The sequence below is a fragment of the Ambystoma mexicanum genome, chromosome 6p (genome assembly GCF_040938575.1).
Source record: "Ambystoma mexicanum isolate Mex_15411 chromosome 6p, UKY_AmexF1_1, whole genome shotgun sequence".
In the NCBI taxonomy this organism is placed as follows: Eukaryota; Metazoa; Chordata; class Amphibia; order Caudata; family Ambystomatidae; genus Ambystoma; species Ambystoma mexicanum.
The window spans coordinates 107,841,437-107,861,714 of NC_090935.1; the positions used below are offsets into that span (position 1 = coordinate 107,841,437).

The 20,278-nt window shown below is 48.1% G+C and overlaps 1 protein-coding gene across 5 annotated transcripts in view; it reads right to left on the bottom strand.

Moving 5' to 3' along the window:
• Nucleotides 1–20,278, bottom strand: part of LOC138511252 (protein unc-13 homolog B-like) — a 2,171,549-nt gene that overhangs the window by 314,078 nt on the left and 1,837,193 nt on the right. For all 5 annotated transcript variants that reach the window (XM_069626798.1, XM_069626797.1, XM_069626799.1 and 2 more), the window contains one exon: nt 16,791–16,868. In XM_069626798.1, the coding sequence (XP_069482899.1) occupies nt 16,791–16,868 (78 nt within the window). The remainder of the gene's footprint in view (nt 1–16,790; nt 16,869–20,278) is intronic.

Sequence of the window (20,278 nt, forward strand, 5' to 3'; positions counted from 1 at the left end):
TCTCATGCACCTGGACATCCAGGGCTAGTTGTTTCTATTAACTCAATTAACTTGCAAGGTTACTGATTCGTCTCCTGGGAACTATTATCTAGTCTATGCATCCATTCTGCATATCTACTACTCCCATTCTGTGTTTAACCTTGGCACGTGTGGCAACTGCTGTTCTAAGCAACTTTACAGCTTCTGAGAAAAATGTGTTTTTGTAAGTTCAACACTTTTCTAAAGGCCTGCTGTTTCTGGGAATTTTGTGGCCTCTGTGCTAGGAAAAATGGCTGCACCTCGGTTGATTTTCTGTTACGTTGCGCTTCATATTTATTACATGTGGAGATCCTTCGGAGCTATATATACACGTTCTTCGTGTTTGTGTGCAAGTGTGTTCTTCATGTCTGCATGCATGTTTGTGTTTTTCATTTTTCTGGGCAAATACTGTTCATGTCTAGGCATTCTCAAGTTCTGCATGTACTTGTGCCCACTATATGTACTTTGTATGAGTGTAGCCATCTGGTTACTTTCTATCTATGCATATAGTAATATCTACCTATCACTCTAATTTTCACACCATCTATTCTATTCTGTACTGCAACTCCATGGCCTTAGTTTGTCTTGTCTTTCACCCCTGAACTCTTGGCACGGTAGGGCTGTCTCAGCTTGTATCGTTTCTCACGTGGACGATACCAGTGAGGGGTGGGGACAGAAAACGGTACTTGCATACTCATTTGAGTGGGGGCAGTAGGTGTTAGCAGAGTATTCACATGCCCCATTACCCGCCCCCCTCTGGTCCAGTCATGGACCACACCCATATTTTTGCCCAATCCTTTAAAGTCATCTTTGGTTATCCATATTTTGCTCACCCCCAGGCCCCCTTAGGCTGTCTCCGTTTTCTATGTATTTTTCTGGACCTCAGGTCATGAACAGCAATCCCCATCAGCTTCACAATCCACCCAATGTTCAGTGTAATTGTGGGGGTCCACGGGACACTCGGACAATGTCCTAGGAGACCCATTTAGACAGTTTAGTGGGTATATCTTGGGCAATGAATCTGCTTCTGTAGCTTCATGTACTTGTGCGTCCTCATTCATTATTATGGTAATTTTGAGTGCCTTCTTGCTCGCCTTTTGTCGTTGGTTCAGTGTTATTTCAGGACACAAATAGCTGTAAGGACCAGTACTAGTATGGCCAATGGGGTTTTGAATGCTTTTGCCAACCAAGTGGTTACCCATGTAAACAGATAATTAAGCCAGTCATCATTTTTAATTTCTTCCACTTGTGAAATAATCTTAGTGTGCTGTTCTTGTAAAGCTGTGATAGCCTCTGTAAGGGTCCCATTCTCAACATCGTTTGCTGGTAGGTATGTGCAGAAAGATGGACCAATATTTGCTCAAACTCCTTCCTCCATGGCCGTTATCAGATCAAGGACATACCTATTTTGCAGGGACATTAGCCTTACTGTCCTCAATTCGTCTTTAATGACACTGAACCATTTTATAGCTGTGTTTATTGTTTACAGAAACTCCCATCTGGTTATCTGCAACCACTTGGCATTCACCACCGTCTGCAAACCAGGAACAAGTTAGGAGGTAAAAATCATTGCTGCTCTGTCGAACAGTTTATGTTAGTCTGGTATGTCATATGCCTCTACTGATTTTGCTCAAAAATATTTTTCACATTTGTTGCATTTTAGCGTGAGAGACCTTTCATTACAGACATTATTACTCATCAGGGGGAAGTCTCCAATCTGTACCTCACTATGAGGCACCACCAAGGATGGTGTGCTAAATACTGCTGTTGTCATGATCTCTGCTTCCAAAAGGTCAGGGTTTTCCCAACTCCCTTGGAAGCAGATCCATAACCCAGGTTCCGAGTGCCAACCAGTCCCAATTGGGACCTTTTGGACCCAGTCCTGGCGCCAGTGGCACCAGGCTCATAAATATGCCCAGTCCCAGCGCTGGAAGCGCCGGGCTCATAATGCTTGGGTGGACTTACCTTCAGCAGACCATGCTGCTTACTTGCCTGCCAGTTGAGCCTCTGATCCTCTTCTGTTTGGAACTACTTTTCCTGTTGGGTGGGGCTGGAGCCACTCCCTAGATTCAGAACACTGGAACTCTTCTGGAAGGCAGGAACTCTTTTCTTACCAGGAACTCTTTTCTTACTTGGGCGTGGCTGTGGAAGGAGACACCTAAGCACTACAGGAGGCTATTTAAACCACACCCGGTGGATGAATCTTGCTTTGCGTTATTCTGCAACCTCTGCAGCAGAACGCTCATCGTGTCTTCTGCATCCAGTCCTGGGCCTAAGGAAAAAGGCTTACCATCCTGAATCCAGTCTTCAGCAACACCTATAAAGACAAGAAAGAACAGGTTAGCATTTCGGCATCTGAAAGGCAAAGGCTTACCATCCTGAATCCAGTCTTCAGCAACACCTATAAAGACAAGAAAGAACAGGTTAGCATTCCGGCATCTGAAAGGCAAAGGCTTACCTACTCTTCGTGCGCTCCGGAGGTCTTCACACTGCATTCCGGCATCTGAAAGACAAAAGTTTACCAACTCTTCGCACGCTCCGGAGGCCTTCGGCGCTGCATCCCGCATCTGAAAGACAAAACAAGATGCGTTTAAAGACATTGGGGAACTTTAATACTCACGTGCCATTACTCCTTTCCACATCTAATCCAGTGGGTATTCCGGCACCCTGCAGCCGCTCCGAACTCGTACCTGCAAAATAAAAAGACAGTTAGAGCGCATAGTGAAGCAGGCAACAAGCGCTTACTTACGTGCTTCCAGGCGCTTCTATTCATCACACGGGCTCCATCTTCAACTCACTTCAGCCCGTCATCCGCCATCGCCGGAACCCTGCAAAACAAGAGACATCATTACTAAAGACTTTAAAGACATTTGAATGACTCGAAACGTACCGTTCGTGCAGTAAACGACGGACAGCAGTCCTCTGAAGTCAAGAGGCCTGCGCTACCTATCCAGTGAAGAAACTGGTTACAGCACCCTGCCCCGAGGCAGATGGAGAGCTCGGCATTCACTTGCCTAAGGTGAGAGCGTTAACCTTTGGGGGTCTACAGGAGAGGAGAAGAGGAAAGAGATAGGGACACCCCAATAACCCCAGTTCATTAACCCCATATTTTCTATCTGCAGACATCTTACTCTACACGTCAGGCATACAGTGCACAGAGGTCCAGCCCAAAGAGCCAACCGGGTGCTACACATCACCTTTGAAGATACGGTAGTCGCCCAGTCAAGACCGGCGCCTCTGCGAGAATCAGGTGAGCGTTACAGCTGTAGAGCAGAGGCCGCCCCAATTTTGGAGAAGCTGCATGTAGGCCTTTGAACAACAAGCCCAATAGTGGTCCATTAGTACTGCTGTACTTCTTTCATGTCTTGTACATCAAAAATGCGCCCACACCCTGTGTTCGTACCAACCTTCCCAGTACCATTTTTTTCGGAAGAACAGAGTAGAATTTATCAGTGGTTGTATTGGTACTGGTCCTACCTCATCTTCTACGCAGATGAGACGTTTTGTATATTCAAGCCACTCTTTAAAGCACTATTTATTCACATTCTGTACAACCTCTTTAGGCTGTTCTAGGAGTAGTAATGCTTTTCATCCTATTAATCCCTCAACCCATCCTTCATTAGTAAGTACATTTTCTTTTATCTGTAAATGGCCTCGATTCCAGAAATCAGGTATTTATTTCCCTTGTGCATCTCTGCACTCCAGCATTGTATGGTCGTCTATTCTAATCCCTCCCCTGTTTATGTCTACCAGTATATATTTAATTATCTTGTGTTGTTTTTTAGCATTTATCATCAGGTCCTACTGTTTTATAAAACAATCCTCCCATGAAGAATCTGCTTTTGTCACCCAATCTATAGAAGCTGTTTGACCCTGGAATCGTCTTCATCTCATACACAGTGCGAGGTGCGTCAGGCAATGTGCTATGTTTGCGGGTGCTTCTGTTGCTATGACTCTCATGGCATATGGGATGAGGGAACACACAAAACAGCTCTCATCAAACTTCTCTCCCCTACTTCACTCATGTGTTTGTACCACATTATTGGTGAGGTGGACAGAATTGTTAACATACTTGATCAAGTGCCTTGAGTCATCTCACACACTTCTTTTCAATCTTAATTAGTTTGCTTACTTCAGGGAACTCTTCAGGTGTCATTTAATTTTTCATTGTTACAGTAGGTATTGCTCACGTTTACTGGTCTAGCTATTATATTAGTGGCCAGTTCTCTCATTGCGATAAAAATAATAAAATAAAGACAACAAAATGTAAAAAAGTCGGTTTAATTGTAATAGCTAGCGTGTGTGCCTTTTGCAGAAATCTGTGTATATATTTTTCCTAGGTGCTGAGAGAGAATATCAAAAATCACATTGTTCTACTAGAGAAAATGTCTCTTCTTGTTCTTAAAGCAATACGTGCTCACAAGAACAACCTAGTTAAGAGTGCGAGAAAAATGTTTTCTAGAATGATACATGTTTTTAAATTAAACAATAAAACTGTTAGGCAAATGTTCCAAGCTCCTAAAAAGGAAAGGACCAGAAAAAACAAAATTGCTCTGGGTAACATTTGATGCTTTTCTTGTAATGGAAAAAAGCCATGCTCTGTGTTGGAAAATGTGTCTTTGAAGGATGTTGAAACAATGTCCTTGTGCTTGAAAACTCAGCTCTATTATTCTTGCTGTTGCTCCTGCTGCTAATTGGTTCTGGTTGTCGGCCGTGTCTAGGGTCTTTGAACTTCTTCACCTTCAATCTCTGTATCGTTTGATAGGGGGGCATGTCGGTGGTACCTCTACTTCAACTGTAGAAGAGGATGCTGCTTCTACCACATAAGGTCCTTCGAACCTCCGTTTATGCTAACACCTCACAAAGTTTATACATAAAACCTCATCCCCTAGATAGAGCTGAAGGGGCTGTAATCATTTTTCTATACCAATATGTCCACTGGTAAATATCTGTAAATCATAAACTCGCATGAGTTAGTCAAGCAACAAGAAACAATCAATGTCTCAGCCCAATTAGTTCAAATTCGGACAATTAGCTTGTTTTTTTACCACATCAACTTCTACCTTGTAACCACATACAAAATATGAAAGAGTATGGGTCTTCTATAGAAATTGGTGCATAGATCTATACATACGATACTTTGCTTTGATGTTTGCTTCTCCACAAAGTCCTTTCTCAAGTGAATCAATATTGATGTTATTTTCATCCCAATATAGGATACATAATTCTCTAGCGACTTTCATAATCATCTCTTCAATCAAAGAAAGCCTTTATGACCCAATCTTTGACGCACTTAATTTCTAAAGTTGCTCCAGGAGGCGATTTGAACACTATTGGGAGTTTTTATTTTAATAAAATCTTTAGGGGTTCCACGACTCTTGACTCCAGAAACACCACAAATCTAAACATTGCTCCTACAAGCACAATTTCCTTTTTCAGAAAATATTAAAAACAGCTATTATAGTTCACTTTTAAGAAATTGCACTTGACGTGCCAAAGATTGCCACCAATCTTCACATTTAGAGATTGGTTCTTAGAAAACCTGAGTTTATTATTAAATGGTACCCCACTCTCATCCATTTTCATGATTTCGAGTGTAGTAGCAACTAGGTCTGCAGTAATCTGTTCCAACAATCCCATCACCATTGCCCTTGCCCTCTGCCTCACATTCTCCTACTCATTGTTATTGCAGGTGTCCCTCTGGACTACCCAACGGCTGCTCTCCCCGCTCGCCTCTTTGTTGAACATTGCGGGTGAGAGCAGCTTGCCGGCAGCCCAGCTGCAGGTTTAGACCCCTGCCGGTCCATCGGGGCCTTGTGTGAGTAACTTTGTTTATTTTGTAATTTCGCTCCGAGTGTGTTTTGTTTTCTCCCTTCCCCCTCCTCTTCCAGCCTCTTCCTGGTGACCTCCTCCCTGTCCGCCCACCGCCCCGCCTCCCCCCTTGGGTGCACTTCATGTCTTATACCGAAAAAGGGTGGCTCCCTCGGCTGCGGCTCCTGTTTGTGTCTGCAGGTGTCTGCAGGGGACGCCTGTTGCCTGCCAGTATCCATTGATTTGTCCCACTCGCCTCTGTCAGGGCTGGGCCACGTGTTGGGGCCAAAAAGCAGATTGCAGCCACTGTGGGGGCTGCAGAAGGGGTGTTAGCCCCCCTAAAAAGCCCTACCCAGTACTCAAGGCGGGTTCTCCATCCCTTTTGCAGAAAGAAGTCCCTGGGATGGAGAACCGCCTTGGAACTACATTTCCCAGCAGGCCGTGCCTTGCACGAGCCTGCTGTCAGGAAATGCCACGCCCGCGCTAATGCGCATGCGCGAGCCGCGCCATCGGGACGACGCTCGCAATTCCGGACGCAGAGGAGAGAAGACGTGTTTCATCCGAGCTCCGGCAGGCACGCCTACGCGGGGCATAAGCTTCCGCCTGAACACCCCAGGCCCCGCGCACAACCAAAGATAAGTTTCTCTTTTTGAAGCACTTGTTGTCGGCTGTGCTTTCGGCTGGGATTGTCGGTTTAGATACCGAACCGCGAACTGGGGCAGAGGCACGAGAAGCATCGCGCACGAGTCCCCTTGTAAACTGGGAATCCATACATAGACCCTGCATGATTTGGGCAATGCCGTGACTAATTGCCCACGCACTGAATGCGGGGAAAACATTCCTGAGGCAACTCGGAGTGAAGTCAACTACGAGTTGTTTTCGCCCGCACTGACAATGTGTTTTGGTATTTTGCAGTGAAAGCTGAGCGTACTTCGGCTGAGCGTACTTTGGCTGAGCACACAAACAAGTCAGGAGGATCGGAGGCACCAGCCAGCAATCAGAGCTAAGTGCAGTTTTTGGTGCATGAGAATAATGTGAGGCGGGTTGGTGTTCACGCACGTGATTTGGGAAGCATGCAGCATGAGTTAATGCCGGCGTGCTTCATGTTGCTGCTGCACTGGTCAGCACTTTAATGTCAAAGGTGTCCTACTGCACTGGTCAGCACTTTAATGTCATAAGTGTCCTACTGCACTGGTCAGTACTTTAATGTCGTAGTGTCCTGGTTTAGGAGCTCCAGTACAAAGGCTCCCTTCGAAGGGCACACAGTGTGGGTGAGGTGCATGAGTGCATGGGCGGAGTTTGTCCATCGGAGCGGCGCACAGGAGCCGAGGAGTATGTTTCCCTAAAGAACCCCCACCTATCCATAACAACTTCCTAACCCTCTTTCCGGTTATCCTGAACTCCCTCTACCCATCCAAACCAACGGACCCTAACCCTCTTTCCCCGGCGGGTCAAGGTGGCCTGTGGTTTTTACATTCCAGGTGCTAAGACCCAACGGGGAGGCAGGTGTTTGTGCTGCCTCTGCGCCAGACAACAGGAGCCTGACAGAATTAAGGACAGGGAACTACTCACTTTAAAGCAAGGAAGCAGAGACCTAGTGTCTTACGTGACAGCCTTCAACCGATTGGCTATGGAGACCGATTGGCCACAGGACAAAAGAATGGCTCTGTTTTATCAAGGCCTTAGGGAAGATCTAAAAGACCTCATTGCTCAGGTGGACCCACAGCCTGAAACATGTTCTACAATGATAGACTTAGCACTCCGCTTGGAGCAACGGCAGAGTGAACGCCGGCAGGATAAACGTAAGTGGGATACTAAACCCTTGGCACGACTGGATCAGCAGAAAACTTACAGAGCGGTGGAAAGAGCTGCTGACGAACCCATGCAGATCGGGACGGTTCGCGGCCCGCTGTCCAAGGAGGAAAAGGACAAAAGAAGACGAGAAAAATTATGCTTGTACTGTGGTAAGGCCGGCCATTTCGTACGTGAATGTTCTGCCAAACCACCTAAAGAAGGGGGTTCGGGAAACGCCGCAGCTCGCCCATGAGGGTGGCAAGGACGAGCAAAACTAAAAACACCCCGAGGCTACTGGCCAATACTCAACACAACCAGGCAGCACATGTCATGCTTCCAGGCAATCTAAGTTGGCAAGGCAAACGCATTCCTGTGTCTTTAATGGTAGATTCTGGAGCTACAGGCAATTTTGTAGACGAGCAGGTAGCGCTAAGATTAGGTCTTCCGTTGAGCAACAAGGCACTGAAAGAAGAAGTTAAATCGGTGGATGGTTCACCCCTAATCTCAGGACCCATTACCCAGCAAACTCATCTCTTACACCTGGAATGCGGAAAGTGTCATCAAGAGACAATACAATTCGATGTTATTGCAGCTCCACAGTTTGGCTTCATTCTGGGGTTACCATGGTTAAGGCTCCATAACCCCACCGTCAACTGGAGTTCGGGAACGTTGCTGTTCCAGTCAAGACATTGCCGTAGGATCTGCGGAACGCCGGGGGATTCGTCTCACTTCATAGGAGGCGTGGAGACAGTGTTGCCGGAAGTATATGAAGATTACCGGGATGTTTTTAGTAAAGTGGCTGCTGAGACCTTGCCTCCACACCGATCGTTTGACTGCAGGATCGATCTCGAGGATGGAGCGATCCTCCCCTGCAGTAGAATCTACGCCCTTACGGAGTCCGAAAATGAACATCTAAAAGAATACATTGACACCAACTTGGCAAATGGATTTATTAGGCATTCAACATCTCCAGTCTCTTCGCCCCTGTTTTTCGTGCCCAAAAAATCCGGAGAACTCAGGACATGCATCGACTACAGAACGGTCAACCGCATTACCATCAAAAACCGCTACCCTCTTCCCTTGATTCCAGTGTTATTAGACCAGGTGCGTGGTTCGACGGTATATACGAAACTTGATTTGCGAGGGGCATATCACCTTGTGAGAGTAAGACAAGGGGATGAGTGGAAGACAGCTTTCCGCACAAAATTCGGCCTATACGAGTACCAAGTTATGCCCTTTGGACTTTGCAACGCCCCTGCCGCATTCCAACACTTCCTGGACGAGGTTCTACGAGGATATCTGGATGTGTTCGCGGTGGTGTACATCGATGATATACTGATCTATTCACAAAGCATGGAAGAACACCGGGGCCATGTGAGGGCAGTGTTGCAGAGATTGAGGGAGCACCAGCTCTACGCTAAATTAGAAAAATGTGAGTTCCACCAATCCACGGTAGAGTTTCTGGGATTCATTTTGTCACCCCAAGGAGTGAATATGGACCAGAAGAAGGTACAAGCTATCATCGACTGGCCATCTCCAACTTCAGTAAAGGACGTCCAGACGGTGCTAGGCTTCGCGAACTTCTACCGTCGCTTCATAGAGGGATTTGCTAAAAAGGTTCAGCCTATTACCCGTCTCTTACGAAAGGGAATACCATTCCAGTGGGATGCAGAGGCAGAAGCAGGGTTCCGAGCCCTGAAGGACACGTTCATCACAGCACCGGTTCTCATGCATCCAGATCCAACCAAACCCTATGTAGTAGAGACTGATGCATCAAGCTATGCCATCGGCGCCATCCTGTCACAACGTGATGACAACGGACAGTTGCACCCCGTCGCCTATTACTCCAGGACATTGTTACCCGCAGAACGGAACTATGTAATAGCAGACAAGGAGCTGTTAGCCATCAAAGCAGCCTTTGGAGAATGGCGCCATTACCTAATGGGGGCCCGACACACCATCACTATATTTACTGACCATCGTAACTTACAATTCTTGAAGTCGGCCAAGGCCCTTAGTCCCAGACAGCTACGATGGGCCATGTACTTTTCAGAGTTTGACTTTGTTGTAACATATCGTCCAGGCATAGACAATAGGAAAGCGGACATTCTGTCACGATATCCCGAGCCCAACACTGAACACTCAGAACCCAAGGAAGAGGTCAAGCCAATAATTAAACCAAGTTGCATTGTAGGAAGCATCGTAGTAGACAACATGTTTGAAGACATCCGGAAAGCAATGTCTGTACTAGATTTAGCGCAATGGATAGCGCAGGATGCGGATCGGACAATCAAGGATGGATTGCCTTTTTTCAAAAAAGCCCTATACATACCCACTACACCACTTCAACGACAAGCAATTCAGTGGTGTCATGACTCGCCTTTTGTAGGTCATCCCGGCTCGACAAAAACCATAGAACTACTAAGGAGGCACTTTTGGTGGCCGGGTATGAAGAGGGATGTGCAATGTTACATTTCCAACTGTGATACTTGTATGAGAAACAAGTCCGAACATAAGAAACCAGCAGGACATCTGCAACCATTGCCAACACCGCCAACTCCTTGGCATACCATTTCTTTAGACTTGATAGTGGAGTTACCCCTCAGCCACGGATTCACATCCATCCTTGTAGTCGTAGACTACCTCACCAAGATGGCTCACTTCATACCCTGTAAGAGCACGCCAACAGCTAGTGAACTGGCCGATCTGTTCCTGCAGAACATAGTTCGACTGCACGGAATCCCATATAATGTAATCTCGGACAGAGGGCCACAATTCACTTCGCGTTTTTGGCAAGCATTTTGTAGCACTGTAGGAATGAATATACGTTTGTCCACTGCTTACCATCCAGAGACGGATGGACAAACGGAACGCTTAAACCAGACACTGGAGCAATACCTGCGTTGTCTCATTCAAGGCAAAGACAATACCTGGGCGGAGGTCATCTGGCTGGCAGAGCTAGCGTATAATAACGCTGTCCACTCGTCAACCAAGGTAACACCATTCTATGGTTCATATGGATACCATCCACGTTTCCAGCCATTACCGCAGGTCGATGTACCGGAAGTACCAGCTGCGCAGGAACGAAAAAGACAGCTTGAAACCCTTTGGCTGTCCATGCAACATACCTTGAACTCAGCAAAATCATCATATAAACATTATGCCGACAAAAAAAGGAGAGTGAGCCCACCCTATAAGACAGGAGATCGGGTATGGCTTTCAACTCGAAACCTCCACCTACAAGGGCCTCGTAAATTCCAACCTCGTTTCATTGGCCCGTTCCCGATCACGTCAATCATCAATCCAGTGGCGGTCAGACTATCATTACCACAACATATGAAGGTACATCCGGTATTCCATTTGGCCTTATTAAAACCAGCCCCGGCTTCTGTAAAAACAAAAAGGCCCCCACCCATGTTGGTGGATGGTTATCCGGAATACGAAGTAAGGGCTATTTTGGATTCAAGTTTTAGATTGGGAAAGCTATGGTACCTCATAGACTGGGAGGGGTACGGCCCTGAGGATCAATCCTGGGAACCGGCACAAAACATCCATGCTCCTCGACTCCTTCGCCAATTCCATCTTAGGTACCCCGCTAAACCAGGGCCTGCGAAAGGGAGGGGGAGTACTGTCAGGGCTGGGCCACGTGTTGGGGCCAAAAAGCAGATTGCAGCCACTGTGGGGGCTGCAGAAGGGGTGTTAGCCCCCCTAAAAAGCCCTACCCAGTACTCAAGGCGGGTTCTCCATCCCTTTTGCAGAAAGAAGTCCCTGGGATGGAGAACCGCCTTGGAACTACATTTCCCAGCAGGCCGTGCCTTGCACGAGCCTGCTGTCAGGAAATGCCACGCCCGCGCTAATGCGCATGCGCGAGCCGCGCCATCGGGACGACGCTCGCAATTCCGGACGCAGAGGAGAGAAGACGTGTTTCATCCGAGCTCCGGCAGGCACGCCTACGCGGGGCATAAGCTTCCGCCTGAACACCCCAGGCCCCGCGCACAACCAAAGATAAGTTTCTCTTTTTGAAGCACTTGTTGTCGGCTGTGCTTTCGGCTGGGATTGTCGGTTTAGATACCGAACCGCGAACTGGGGCAGAGGCACGAGAAGCATCGCGCACGAGTCCCCTTGTAAACTGGGAATCCATACATAGACCCTGCATGATTTGGGCAATGCCGTGACTAATTGCCCACGCACTGAATGCGGGGAAAACATTCCTGAGGCAACTCGGAGTGAAGTCAACTACGAGTTGTTTTCGCCCGCACTGACAATGTGTTTTGGTATTTTGCAGTGAAAGCTGAGCGTACTTCGGCTGAGCGTACTTTGGCTGAGCACACAAACAAGTCAGGAGGATCGGAGGCACCAGCCAGCAATCAGAGCTAAGTGCAGTTTTTGGTGCATGAGAATAATGTGAGGGGGGTTGGTGTTCACGCACGTGATTTGGGAAGCATGCAGCATGAGTTAATGCCAGCGTGCTTCATGTTGCTGCTGCACTGGTCAGCACTTTAATGTCAAAGGTGTCCTACTGCACTGGTCAGCACTTTAATGTCATAAGTGTCCTACTGCACTGGTCAGTACTTTAATGTCGTAGTGTCCTGGTTTAGGAGCTCCAGTACAAAGGCTCCCTTCGAAGGGCACACAGTGTGGGTGAGGTGCATGAGTGCATGGGCGGAGTTTGTCCATCGGAGCGGCGCACAGGAGCCGAGGAGTATGTTTCCCTAAAGAACCCCCACCTATCCATAACAACTTCCTAACCCTCTTTCCGGTTATCCTGAACTCCCTCTACCCATCCAAACCAACGGACCCTAACCCTCTTTCCCCGGCGGGTCAAGGTGGCCTGTGGTTTTTACATTCCAGGTGCTAAGACCCAACGGGGAGGCAGGTGTTTGTGCTGCCTCTGCGCCAGACAACAGGAGCCTGACAGCCTCCCTGCCTACCCCTCCTCAGACTCATTGACACAGCTGTGCCTTTACCCTTTTCGTTAATACGCACTGTACCAGTATTTAAATTTGCACTTTGAAACTAGGCCTTTTTCTCCCCTTTTTAGGATTCTCACACTTAGGTGGCTTCCCCCTGGTTTATTTTGAGCATTGGAGCTCTTTAACCCCGAGAGTCTGTTTTTCCTGCGCTACTCGACATCCCGGCCTCCCTATCGCTGACACCTACACCAGTGCCTCCTCCAAGGAAACTATCACCGACATCCTCTTTGTCGTACCTTCACCTGACCTATGGACCCTTCATATGGTCTCTGTGCTCGCTCCTTTCTCCTCTTCTCCCATTAATGGTGGCACCCGTTGGGATGTCCTCTTGGCCTCCTTCCACTCCTCCAAGGTCATCATTAATGTTTACTCTAATGGGACCGTCTTGGTCCAAGGCCCTTAGGCCAACCTTCACCTCTTTGATAGATGCTTCCCACGCCTCATCAACTTCCTTTCTTCTCCTGCTGTCCCACCTCCCCTTTCGTTGGCTACCTTGCCTTCTCCCTTCCTCTCTGCCTCCTCTCGGGCTCCTTCTACACTGCCGCACGGCGTACCCCTGATCTGTACCCCTCCCCGGAAGTCCTTCAAGGATGGCAACCTTCTCCACATTGCACTCTCAACTCTCGCTCTGCTGTCAAACATTCCTCTGATATCTGCCGCCTTCTCGAAGAACTTGACCTCGATGTCCCCACGACCAGTTATGTCACCAGCTTTGACATGCTTCTACCTGACGGCTACAAGATCCTCTCTGTGCCCAGGCCCAACCGCTCTGGTGGTGGTGTTGCCCTTATCTTCCTTGAGTGGATTCCTGCCTCTGTCACTCCTACGTAGACCTAGTCCTCTTTTCAATGCCTTGTCTACCAGCTCTCACTCTCTCCTAGCCATTCCCTTACCGTGGCTAATATCTATCGACCACCTGGTCAGATTTCCTCCTTCCTCTCCGAGTGGGTGGACCTCTCCTCCTCTCTCTTGGCCTCAAACACTCAATTCCTCCTTCTTGGAGACTTCAACATCCACTTGGATGCCTCCTGTCCCCCCTCTGGCCACTTTGTGACCTCTGTGACTCTCTTTCACTAACCATTCTCCCCTCCGGCCCGACCCATTCTTCAGGGCACTCCCTCGATGCTCTGATCTCCTCTGACCTTCCCCTCTCTGTCCCCCTCTCCACTCCTCTTTTCTGGAGTGATCACTTTCTCCTATCCTCCCACCTCACCCTCCCTACCCCTCAGGCCAAGCCACCTTCATCACTGCCACCCACCTTCGCGGTCATCCGACCCATGAAGCGCATGTCAGTTGAGGCTTTCGCCGCCACCTTCTCACCCTCTCCTCCCCCTTTGGCTGACTCCCACCCAGACACAGCCCTCTCCATGCTCCACTCTGCTATATCTGATACTCTTCCTGATATCCTTGCCCCTGTCATGAGAATCCGCCTGAAGCCCAAAGCCAAGTGTAACTCCTGGTATGACTCCGATCTCGTCACCCTTAAACTCAAGTGCAGGGTGGTTGAGAGGAAATGGCGTGCTTCATGTGCATCCTCTGACAAACTGGCCTGCCGCCTGTTGCAACTGCAATACAGGCTCTCCGCTCTCACCAAGAAGAGGGCCCATATCCAAGCCTGGATCTCTGCAGCATCAAACAACTCGGCTGAACTCTTTAAAATCTGCAAGGAACTGGCCAATCGTGCTGCAGTCTCTACCTCTCCTGTCCCCTTCCAGGCCCTCTGCATGGCACTGGCTTCTCACTTAATTTCCAAAACTCAGGACATCCTGTCCTCACTCTCCGCATATCAACTCCCTCCCTCTATCCTCTGCTCTTCCTTTGGCCCTTCGGCTGCCACCCCCATCCCTCCCTCTCTTCCTTTCCCCTTTTTTCCACAGACAAGGTTTATAGACAAGTCCGATCTATGAAAGTCTCGTCAAAACAGGTTCACCCCTGCTCCTCCAAAACTATCAAGGACCACATCGACTCCCTGTCTCCTGCCCTGGCTGATTTCTGCAATCACTCCTTCGCCACTGGAGTCTTCCCATCCCCCCTGAAGCACTCTCTTGTGCACCCTCTTCTTAAGAAACCCTTTACTGACCCCTCCTGTCCGGCTAACTATCGCCCAATCTCCATCGCTCCCTTCTGGGCAAGCTCCTGGAGAAACTGGCCATCTGCCATCTTAATCACCACACCGAATCTGTTAGTTGTCTTCATGACCATCAGTCTGGTTTCAGGGCTGCCAGAAGCACGGAAACTGCTCACCTGAACATCCGTGAAGACCTTCCCTCCAACCTCGACTCCAACACCCCGTGTGTCCTTATCTTGCTTGATCTCTCTTCTGCCTTTGACACTGTCAACCACGCCATCCTGCTCATTCGTCTCCGTGATAACCTGGGTATCACTGGACAGGCTCTGGTATGGCTGACTTCTTTCCTCTCCGACCGACCCTCCCAGGTCCAATATGGGTCATTCCTCTCCGATATCTTTATCTCCATCGGTGGCATCCCCCAAGGCTCCAACCTCTTTCCTTGGCTGTTCAACCAATACCTGGCACTCCTTTCCCACCGCATCGCCACCCTCTGCCCCAATTTTCAGTGCTATGCGGATGATACCCAGCTCATTTTCAGGCTACCCTCGGTCTCCTCCTCTCCTTCCCTCATCTCTGTCTGTCTGCTATCCAGGAGTGGTGTGCCGCCAACAACCTCTGCCTTAATGCCAGCAAGACAGAGATTCTACTCATCGGCACACCCTCTCCCTCCTTCCCTTCAGCTCTCTGGCCGGCCTCTCTTGGCCCTCTTCCTGCTCCCACCTGCAAGGCTAAAAACCTTGGGGTCATCTTCGACTCCACACTCTCCTTCTCTCCTCACATCTCCGAGGTCTCTAAGAAGTCACACTACCAGCTGCACCTCCTCAGAGGTATTCTTCCTCTCCTCTCCTTCCCCCAGAAGCTCACCGTCTCCAGAGCCCTGGTTCTCTCTAAGCTGGACTATTGCAACAGCCTCTATCTAAATCTGCCTGCCTCTACTCTCCGCCCTCTGCAACTTATCCAAAACAGGACTGCGAGACTTGTCCTTGGCCTCAAGCCCAGGGATCTCATCTCTCCAGGACTGAAATCTCTGCACTGGCTCCCAGTGGCTGCAAGGATTAAGTTCAAAACCCTCTGCATTATCCACAAGGCCTTCTGGGGCCTGAGACCGCATTACTTTCAACTCTCTTCCTAAATACCTTCCTTTCTCGGGCTCTTCGCTCATCTGCCTCCAACTCCCTCAGGGTTAGCCGCTTCTCCAAGCAACGAGTTGGTGGTCGATCTCTCTCCTCGGCTGGGGCCTCCCTCTGGAACAGCCTTACTGCATCCCTGAAACCCGAAGAGAACCATCTCCGGTTCCGGAAACACCTTAAAACTTTTCTGTTTGCTTCTGCTTTCTCTGCCTCTCTCCCCTGCTGAAATTCCCTGCCGATTCTGCACCGGTTACCTGGCCACCCTTTCTGATCTTGGGGCCAGGTCCCGCCTTTTGCTCACCTGCCCTGCCTCCCTGGCAATCCCCTGCACTTGGGCACTGATTCTGAAATCCCTTCAGTCCCCTTACCAGCACTTATGTCTGCTCTTACCTTGCACTTGCCACCATCAGGCTGTTTTATCGTATTTATTCTTCTTTCCCATGTACTGCACTGCACTTTCCCCTTTCCCTTCCCCTTGCACTCTTCCATTTCTCCCTACGCTCGCACTTGCGCGATCTGAATGACACCTGGCCTAGTAGGATCGTTGTCTGTCTTCCACGGTTTTCCCCTCCCTTGCCTCGTCGCGCCTTGAAACACTTGTGTATAGGTGCGTTATAAATGCCATATCATATCATTGTTTCCCTTAGCTCCTTTGGGCTGTGCAGCCTTAGGAGTGACCTCAGTAGTTATGTTAAGGGAAGCCTATTTACTCTGAAATGTAGCAGAGCGTCCTGGATGAGCAGGAGTGCATCAGTTTAGATGACATGCCTGCTACTGCTGCTGACAGTTCTAGAGTCTTATTTATTTCATGTAATGCATGCACACAATTTTCAGAGGGACATAAACCTCCCTTTATGAGTTTACAAGTTGCTATATTAATCTTTTAGACTTCAAAGGAATAATCACATTACACAGTTCACCCAGGCAAATGCATTCATACAAGGCATACCTCTTTGCGGCATATGAACGCCGGAACCGTTCTGGAGCACTCACCAGTTTCTCCTTGAAGCAGTAGGACTGGAAACTCTTGGAGAGGATCTCTGCATATTGGAGCAGCACTTTGCTGATGGTCTACAAAGACAGGAGAGGATTAAGCCTGTTTTACATGTACAGAGATATAAGACATTATAGATGAGATATGTATTCTAGTGTTAGAGATGTATGCATAGCACCAAAGAGTTATTATATCAAGAGAGGCTAGAACATCAGGGTGAGCACATTTCAAGTTTATGTTTGCTCTTTTTAAGAAAAAAAGGTATAATAAGGCCAGGGCCTCATGTTTCATGGCATGTATTTACAAATGCGTTTTGAGCTTTAAACCAGATGCATGGCTGTCTTGCATTTACACATTTTATTTTTCTATTTTTTAAATAACAGAGAACATTAATTCCAAGACTACTACTCTTTTGAAGCTTAGGATAACAGAACATTTTTTCTGTTCACCTAAATCTTTGTTATGGTATACAACTCAAACTGCGCCAATTAGCCGCATATCGGTCTTATGGCGCTGGTACCTGGGCCAATTGCCCCCCTGGCATCCCTTTGGGTTAACCAGATCAAAGTCTATGGAGAAAGTGGAAAGGAAAAAAGGTGAAATGTAAGGGGTAGCAGAGAAGCAGTAATAGGAAAGGACACACAGAAATAGAATTGGGAAGATACAGTGGGGTATAAGTAAAGGGAAGGTGGTGGTAGAAGGATAGGTGCAGGTGTAATGATAGACATTGGATCAGATGTTAAGGTGATCATGAAAGGGTGAAGGTGAGAAATCTCATGCCGACAGGCAATTTTCAGTGATAGCCTTTTATAGTACCTTGGAAGGAAGTAATAGAATTAGTGGAGGCATGCTTTTGTAATGGCCACTGAGATGTGCTCAGGAAGCCCTTGAAGTGTGGATGCCAAACTTGTTAAGTAACATATTTTTTTAGGAACCCCTGTAGGCCCAGAGGATATAATCCAGGACTTCCAGGTCAACTATCAGAAGTGACAGAGCCAGGGAATGCCTGTGTAAAGAAGGCGATTGCAGGAAAAACTGCAGTTTGGGAGAGGGAAATAGGGTTCAGGAAGTGAAAACTGCCCCTCAAATAGCCATACCTGCATCCAGGTCAAATCCACTGATGAGCATTGTGATAGGTCAGTGCATCGTGTTTGCCATGTTTCCATATGCTGGTCGTGCTGTTCACCGCAAACTTAGGTAATATAGTAACGCCCAGCTCATTGAATTGTATTCACCGAGAGACAGAGAAATTTGTTTAGATGTAAGGATGTAAACAATGCATGGAAGGCTAGCCAAAGCAAAGGAAATGTTCACTAAAGGACAATCATCTAGAAGGGCAACTGTCTATTAAAAGGACTGAACGCAGTGACAATCTGGCACCCTTTTAGGTGAAACATCCCAGTGATCGCAGTATCAATTTGGCTTAGGGCTGGTCAAGCTGTGAGAACTTACTTTGCCGCTTAGATGTGAGCAACCAGTGTGTATAGAAAAAGGAGAGCAACTGCAACAAAGAGCCTAGTTCTACAAAATGAAATGTAAGAAAGAATTCTGGGGCTGAGTTTGGAACTTTCGTTCTTCTGGGAGTAATGCCCTTAATTGGGCTTGTAAGGAAGGCATGGCATCGAAGTAAGATAGCACAAGTGATCACAGTTCAAGGGTGTTTACTAAACTGTAAAATGGGTGAGCTAAACGCCTAATCTAAACCTAAATCTAAGATGGGAGCAAGCTACGACCATCAAATAATAATACAGTCCGTAGTGGAGTCTAGTCAAATGAAGAGGCCTATACTACGAAAACCTATAGCCAATCCTTACCGCTATGCTACACAAGAGTGTGGGATAATGTTCACAAGAAAAGAACGAAGTGTTCACAAAATGATGAGTCAGGATGTTATGGCCGGGATCTCCCTTCCCCACGTTTTTAGCATGGGACAAGGCGGGACTCTCGAGAACAGCACACTCTTGGGCTTCTCTGGCACGAGCTTACAGTCCCTTTTCTCAATATCAGGGCCTTCTGTGCCCAAATCTCTTTCATGCAAAGTATCTTGCTCCAGAGGGTCAGAGATGCCAAAACAACAAAACAAAGTTCCTTCTGTTAACCTTTATGTTGGGTGATTACTCTTCACCCTTGGATCCCCCTCAGCCGGGCTCCGATCCTTCTCTCAGTTGTCAGCCTCCCTCAGTCGGGCTCAGACCAACCAGAGCACTTACCAATTCAAACAGTCTTCCGAAGGACGATCTCGTCTCACTGGGGCACTATGTTAGCCTGTGGCAAGCACAGGTTTCAAACGATCTCAGTTCACACAGTGTTCCCCTCAGCCGGGTGCAAACGCCTGTTTCACAATATCACAACTTCTGCAATGTGTCAAGGACTTTCGATTGTAGAAGGGATTTGACTTGACCCTTGTAGGACCACCTTAACACCTTGTATCAGCCTCCCCTATTGCCTCTTGGTACTTGTAGTTTCTTTACTCACAATGTTCAACACAGTCTCCTTGTTCAGGAGAGGGGTACCAGCCAGAGACCTTCGACTGAGCGCCAATGCAGCGCTGGACCACTCTGACTATGGTACCGAGTTTGTTCACTAAAGACCTCTTGTCTAATTATCTTCTTAATGTTGCCACTGCAACCTTGAATCTAACACTGTCCGGTCGACTATCAGGTTCTTTCAACTCACCGGCTGTGCTGAACTCTTTGCAAGAGGGTTTGCTATCAATGCAAGAGGGTTCCATGTACCGCTGACATCCGTTACACCATTTGCCAGCTGCAATTCCCGGTCTTATGATTCTTTCATCCGGGCTTGCTGGTCTGAGTTGAAAAGGGCAAAGGCGATTCCCTCCTTGACGTCCTTCCAGTTCTCGCCGCCTTTCTTCTCCGTTTGAACTGCCGTCCTAGAATGGCTGCTTTCTCGTGCGTTCGACCTTGCTCCTCTGCTCTGCCTTTTATCCCTATGGGGAAGGGAAAGGGTAGTCAGGCGTGTGTAGTTGTCAGGAATTGCCTCTCTCTGCCTCACCCTTGTGTTGGGACATGTCAGGTAAACGGCGTCGTTCACTTTGTGAGAAAGTGTTCATGTTGGAAAAGGGGGAGGGTAGAGATTTTAAGTATCCTACTGGGCAGGATGGGGAAAAGGTGTCATAAGGAAGGGGATACCATGTCTCACCCTTTGGTGTCCCACTTCCACTCCCCGAAGTCCCCCCTGCACTAGGGCACCCCCAGGAACTGAATCCAATAGCGATGGCAGGGTCATGGCCACCTGGATGACAGATCCCCGGGGACTAGCGGGTGAGACACCTTCAGGTTTCTCACAGGCTACCTAGCAGTTCCAAGTGTCTGATTGGAGCTATATAGAGATGGCAACTGTAATGCTGGGGGCTTCATTAGTCTTGGGCTGATGCTCTTCTGGAAGTTAATCTGTATAATCCAGCCATGACTATCTCAAAATGGACTGCAATTACAATGTTCTGTTAAAAGCTGGTATCGGAGGAAAC